The sequence below is a fragment of the Tigriopus californicus genome, chromosome 12 (assembly GCF_007210705.1).
Source record: "Tigriopus californicus strain San Diego chromosome 12, Tcal_SD_v2.1, whole genome shotgun sequence".
NCBI lineage: Eukaryota > Metazoa > Arthropoda > Copepoda > Harpacticoida > Harpacticidae > Tigriopus > Tigriopus californicus.
Genome location: NC_081451.1, coordinates 11,121,150 through 11,127,672, shown reverse-complemented (window position 1 = coordinate 11,127,672; position 6,523 = coordinate 11,121,150). Strand labels below are relative to the sequence as shown.

The 6,523-nt window shown below is 44.6% G+C and overlaps 1 protein-coding gene across 1 annotated transcript; it reads right to left on the bottom strand.

Moving 5' to 3' along the window:
- Nucleotides 1-5,084: 5,084 nt before the first annotated feature.
- On the bottom strand, nt 5,085-5,638 carry LOC131891953 (uncharacterized; the record flags this gene model as incomplete). The annotated part of the gene is given in 2 exon segments (XM_059241659.1): nt 5,085-5,327; nt 5,399-5,638. Coding segments are annotated over 2 exon segments (314 nt in total), but the record flags the coding sequence as incomplete, so codon positions are not given.
- Nucleotides 5,639-6,523: the final 885 nt, after the last annotated feature.

Sequence of the window (6,523 nt, the reverse complement as noted above, 5' to 3'; positions counted from 1 at the left end):
AAATATCATCTTGGGTGGGCAATAGAGTGGTCCATAGGGTCGACGGAGTGGCCTTGGCGACTGGAAGAAGGGTCTGGGGGGTTAACGGAGTGGTCTCGGAGGTTGACAGAGTGGTCTCAGGGACCGATGGAGTGGTCTCGGAGGTCGATGTAGTGGTGGATTTTGAATGAGATGAGCTTTGGAATGACATCGTGCGGAAGCAGCACCAAAGGACAAGAGTGACACGTACGGCTCCTCCAGAACTCACACCATTATTTGCGCTCCTTGTTATAGCTTATTTAAGATATTAATAGATGGCGCCACTACCGAACCTTCTAATCGCCGAGTCTGAGAGGAGCAAGGAGGTAACGGCAGATCAGAAATTCTCGAGATGCATTAGGCAACCTATGTTTACCGTTCGATATGTATAAATGCCGTTTTCTACTTTAGGAAGAAACCTTTATTTATCCATATTCTCACTCTAAAAGTCTAAGTTGTCAGTAATCAATAAGCGAGATGTGGAAGGAGGACGATGGTGTAAGAAGACCAAGACCAATTCGGATTGATGGTCAAGTAAAAAGTTATTATTCGTTGGTTCATCGGAGACTGTTAAATACCGATCTGTATTATAGGAAAAGAGAGTTGTTGACCGAAGTCAGTATTCGGGGTTTGTTATCATCGTCATAATCGTCAGGGATTAAAGTATTAGCCGTCCAACCACCGGCAACAGAAACCTCGGAAGAAGTGTGGCCCTTGGGTTTGGCAGTTTTTACGCTACTTCTACGACAAGAGTGACAGCCAAATTGGGAAGCGTCGAGACCAATGGCCTTGAGGACAAGGAATTGGGTAGAGTGAATAGAACTATAGGTAGCGGTTGCTGTGGTGACCAAGTGGTTGTTTCCCTGTCTTGCAAATGACGGGTTTGGAAAGGGTTTTCTTAATGCCGAGTAGGAAGAGTTTCACAACTTGGGCGTTGCAGGGCGAAGGATGGCCTTGAGTATAATGGAATGCGGAAATGGAAGCCGATATGAAGTGACACGCAGGTGTTGATTTTGATTTTTCGGCGTAGGACTGGAGGAAGGGTTGAACCGTGAATGTTGTGGTTGGTACATAAATCTTGTTATTCGTGCAACAAAAAGAGCGGAATAAGTTCCAGTAATTGGAGTACAATTTCCACGTTGAAGGTGACAAGGCTTTTGGTAACGAGGGACTCAAACACTGAAAATTGGCAGAGGGTGGAATTTTGTTAAGAAAGGCATTTATTGCAACCATAATGAGAACAGTGGGACGGTTTCAAAACAGAAAAGGGAGAGTCAAAAAAGAAGCCGTTATACCGTATATAAAAAAAAGCCGAAAGGGAATGGAGTATGTCCCGATAAGAAGGACCTAGTAACATGGAGTCCGGAACGGAGTGTAGAATGGCCAATATAAATATGGGTGGAAAGAGAAGACAAGTGAATTCCGTCGGGACAGAGAAGGAGCCAGAAAAATGCAGCAGGCCACAAGGGTGCTATCAATACCTCCGTGGCTTGAGTAAAAATGATGTGTCCAAAAGGTAATGCTATTAGATTAGGTGGCGGGCAGCAAAGAACAAAGCCGAATTGAGACCAATCAAAAGAAAATGCGTTGACACTGGAGTTAAAAACTGATGAGGTTTTTGAAAAGAAAGAACGGTATCTGCCGTTCGAGTCAAGAGATCAATAGTGGGTGGATAGGGGAGAACTGTGTGTAGTGCAAGGTAGGACAAGTGGGATAGACCCCAATCTTGAAGATCAAAGAATCTGGATAGGTGCTCCGCAATGGTAATGCGAGGATCTGAACGAGGAAGCCACAAGGACTGCAGGGTAATGAAGTGAGAACGACAAGTAAGGTGAATGGACATTGCTAGGTCCTGGAGAGAGCTCACCTTAGAACCCTTACCAAGAATTCGAGAAACATCTTCGTTGTCACATAGAAGAAGAATGATATGATTTGACCAAGATTTGACCATTTGGAGCTGAACGAATGATCAATTCTTTAACAGCAAGGAGTTCACGAAAGGTGGAGCTAGCGGAACTTTCCCATTCATTTAACGGTCAAGAAAGGCCATGGAGGAGACACACGGGCCAGAGTGGTTGTGGGAGGAAGAATGACAAAAGATCTCAGCAGCGCCAATGCTGAAGCGGAAGCGTCGGACGAGAAAGTTCGGTGAGAGATCACGTTGGAACTGACGTGGATTGGCCACCCATTACGTCAAGACAGAGATGTGCTAAGTTGGTGAATTTCTTTAAGGACGAAGGGAGTCAAGGTTACCCAGCCATCCCATGAAGAAGCTGTAGCAACAGAGGTAATTAAGTTGTGACCTGATCGTGTAAGTAAGGAACAAACCTGGCCAAGGGCTAGACAACAGGAAGAGATTTTCCATAAAAAAGCAACGAGAAGTTTGATTCGTACTCGCAGTTGATCGAGAAGATTCGAAGCCAGGTTCAAGATGGATGTTATCTTGTTTTGAGGAATGTAATACTTCAGGTTAACAAGATCATGATCAAGGCCCAAGAATGTGCCATACTGAGTGGGAAGTTTGATTCCTTTGCCAAGTTTGATAACCCAACCTGCCATCAAAAGGCGTTTGGCTGCAAAATTAGAGTTTATGTGACAAATAATGTCCGTATCCCCCAAAATTCTTTGATCGTCGATGTAAATGGATATTGGGATGCCATAAGACTGACAGAATGCAATATGAGGGCGAAGGAGCTTAGTAAAGAGATCAAAAGCCGTTTTTACCCCGAGAAAAAGGACATTCCAGACAAAATGTGGTTTTGTTGTGTCTGGTCCAGTGTGCGCCTAAATACTTCCGGTGATCAGGGTACATTGGGACTTGGTGGTGACCGGATTTTAGGTCAGAGGTAGTTATGAAGCAGATTGGTATTAAAATGTCATTGGCGAGTTCAAGGTGCGACAATTTAACATGTTTATCCACAAGTAAAGGATTGAGGTTGCGGGAAGCATCAACGACAAGACGCTTTTTGTTGCTTATGACAACGGTTAAAGGAAGAATGATGTGTGGGGAAGTTGAAGAGACCCAAATACAACCAATAGATTCAAGGAGAAACGGTTGTTCATCAACATAGGATCGATCTAAAAGCGCACTTTTGTTGTTCGAGAGAGAGGTGGAGCAGGGAGGTCGAAAGGATTTGAATGGGAGTTTATATCCAAATTGGACAACCCTTAAAACCTCAGGGGAAGCCTTGAGTATATATTTCCAGAAGTGGAGACTGTCAGAACGACCAATGGTTCCTGTTACTGCAGGATTTGTTGAAATATGTTTATCCCAGATTCCAAGTTCAGCGCAGCCGAGAGTGGGATGGAGAAGGCTGATGCCTAAGAAGGACAGAGAGCAAGGGATAAAATCAACAAAAGGAGGGTCGTCAAGTGTAAACAAGTTGTGAAAGGTCATGACAGTATTTGATGTAGGACAGGTGTAACTAGGGGAGATAATGTTTAACTTCAGCACAAACGATCAAAATGAAAAATGAAAGAATAAAAATGGAAGTACTCGTACATTGCAGAAACAATAGTAATTAAATTACAAGAGAAACCTGGATGGTATAGGAGCCCGCAAGAGAAACTTTCCTAACCTCGTGGTTGGGGTTGGGGGTACGACTATTGGTATGGTGCAGGTCTATTGAACCCACGAGGTTTGTTCAGGAAGCAAAAAGACTGACCCTTAGAATGATGTTGCGGGAGGCCAAACGGTTTGAAAGACATTGACTTATCCTCAATTTCTTTCCGGTCACGATTGTTGGCGACATGAATACGGGACTGTTGTGTACGCTTCGTGACTGACATGTATTTGACTAGAACAGTTTATATATACATGACTAGAATAACCAGGATGAGCACGAGCATGTGCTCAATCCAACACATCTCCCTCACACAGGGGGGGGGGAGCCATCCGGGCATCTCGGCCCAACCATCCGGGCATCTCGGGCCATCGGGGTCTCACGGGTCCTCCCAAGGGTCACGGGTCCTCCCAAGGGTCACGGGTCCTCCCCCGGGTCACGGGATCGACATCACCATCGGGTCACGGGTCATCCAGACATCGTTCCTTGGAGGCATCCAGACAACGCTCCTCGGAGGCATCCAGACATCACGTGTCTTAGACAACTGGATATCACTCCTCCGAGGCATCTGGACATCACTCCTCCAAGGCATCTGTACAGAGCAACTAGCTTGATCCTAGCAACACGGGTGGAGGGTGGGCAACAGCCGGTATCCTACCGACTGCGCCATGTTGTGTACGCTTCGTGACTGACATGCATCTGACTAGAACAGTTTATATATACATGACTAGAATAACCAGGATGAGCAAGAGCATGTGCTCAATCCAACACAGGGACAAATTGACCCACTTGAACGAGCACTTTGCTAGATAACGGGTTGGGTGGAGGTGAAGTGGAACCACTGGTAGGGGCGTGGGATTGAGTTGGAGGGGCCAACTTGTCCGCAATCTTGTTCTCGAGTTTTTCCAGAAGATTGGTTTGATTGCGAATTAACGCCTCCGTTTCTCCGTTTGATCCGCCGTGCATTCCTTGAAGCATTGACGCATGTCTTGGGCCACTTGTGAAAATTGAGCCAAGAGTTCCTGGTTGACTTTTCCAGACATTGTTGGACGGAGAAGCGAGGTGGAGTCGAGGGAATCAGCTTGAGAAAGCAAGTTGAGGACGATTGAGGAGGGATGTGCTAACTCAGGGGAACCACTAGGTAATGACGAGAAAGGGATTTGAAAGGAGCAAGGAGGCAACGGCAGATCGGATATTCTAGAGATGCATTAGGCAACCTATATTTACCGTTCGATATGTATAAATGCCGTATTCTGTAGTACTAAAACCTACTTAATGATTCCTGTTTGAATTTTGGCCGTTGAACTTCGGGGTACTGCCATCTAGTGGCTATTTTCCACAACTTAAACCTGCAGCTGCTTCTGGTCAAGATTCATTGGCAGCCAATCAGATCGGTCGAACTTGATGACGTACAGTATACTCAACCTCGCGTATCTTTGCCTAGAGCATCTCTAGGTATGGCCAATCGAGGAGGATGAGAGGAAGACTTGGACGGAAGAATAATTCAACTAAAACACGCACATTTATTGCAACTAAAACTGCTTTCATCATTGCACAAAAAAAACTGCAGAATTTATATCTTGGTCGTTTTCATCTAATGTTCATTTAAGTCATAACATGAACATTTTTGCTTTCCGATTTTGAATGGGATAAGTAGACTTATGCAGTTTCATTATTCCATGCAATCGGCTTTCAAAGTTGAGTCAGACTCCCACCCGTTACCGGCATATTGCCAAGCCTCCAAATCTATGGAAGACAAATACATCTTAGCACTGCTAGTTAGTAATACGGAAATTTTACTTGGGCTGTATTCTTACCTTCTGGGCATACATTCGCTGCACGCCCTGCGATACCTCCAAATTCTACATCGAGCTCAGGGCCGATCAACCATACAGAAAAAACTGGCAAAAAATAAAGAAATTCGCCGTTGGCTAGAATTTGCTCGTAGTGGAATTGGCAGGTAATTGGGTTGTATGTCTTTTTGTAGCTGCCCATTCGAAATCCCTGTCTACTGAGAGCGCCACCAGTAGAGTTAAAGATCAAAACTTCACAACAATCTAGAAAGATCAAGACATTCAAGTGCATGGCCAATGAGGTGTTAAATGAACAAATTGGTAAACTAGTGGCTTTTGCCGAAACACATAGCCATCCACTCATAATTGGTATGGACTCAAATGCCCACTTTGAGCTTTGGGGCTGCGACGAAACCAATGGCAGAGGCGAGAAACTCGGTAGAAGCCCAACCTTTATCACTTCAAGAGCAAAAACAATCACAGACATCACTCTAACAAATTGATTTGTCATCCCAGACGTTCTGGATTGGCATGTCAACCCCACTGATCAGTTTAGTGACCATTGAAGAAAAGAATTCATCTACCACAAAACCTATCACCCAGGTATATTCACTAGAGGCTTTAAAAACATCGATTGGGGGAAATTCGCCCAGATCTTGCAATGTGAAAACAGGAAAGTAACATCAACACAACAGTGGGATGGATGCTCCTTAGATCTAGAAGCTCTCAACCTGCAGAAAAGAATTTCAAATGCCCTTGGCACTGTTAACCCCATTATCAAACTGAAAACCTCAGGAGTCAAGAACCAACCAAAATGGTGGTCGGGCAAAATCAAGAAATTACCGAATTACTGAATGCCGAATTCTAGCAAGACGATCAAACCGAGTAAACTCTGCTGAAAACAAATCCCACAACAAAACTAAGCGCAAAGAACTCCAAAAAGAAATTCGCACGTCGAAAAGAAGGACTTGGAAGGAGTTTTGCAACTCTATTGAAGGACCCAACAGCTTGATGAGTCTTAGGAGTTGTCTCGAAAGCCAATAAAATCATAAGTTAGGAATGCTTTCCAGATCTTACTGCACACTAACCAAAAGTGAAAAGTAGCTAACAAGGTGTTTAACACCCACCTTCCGGGTTCAAATATCCACA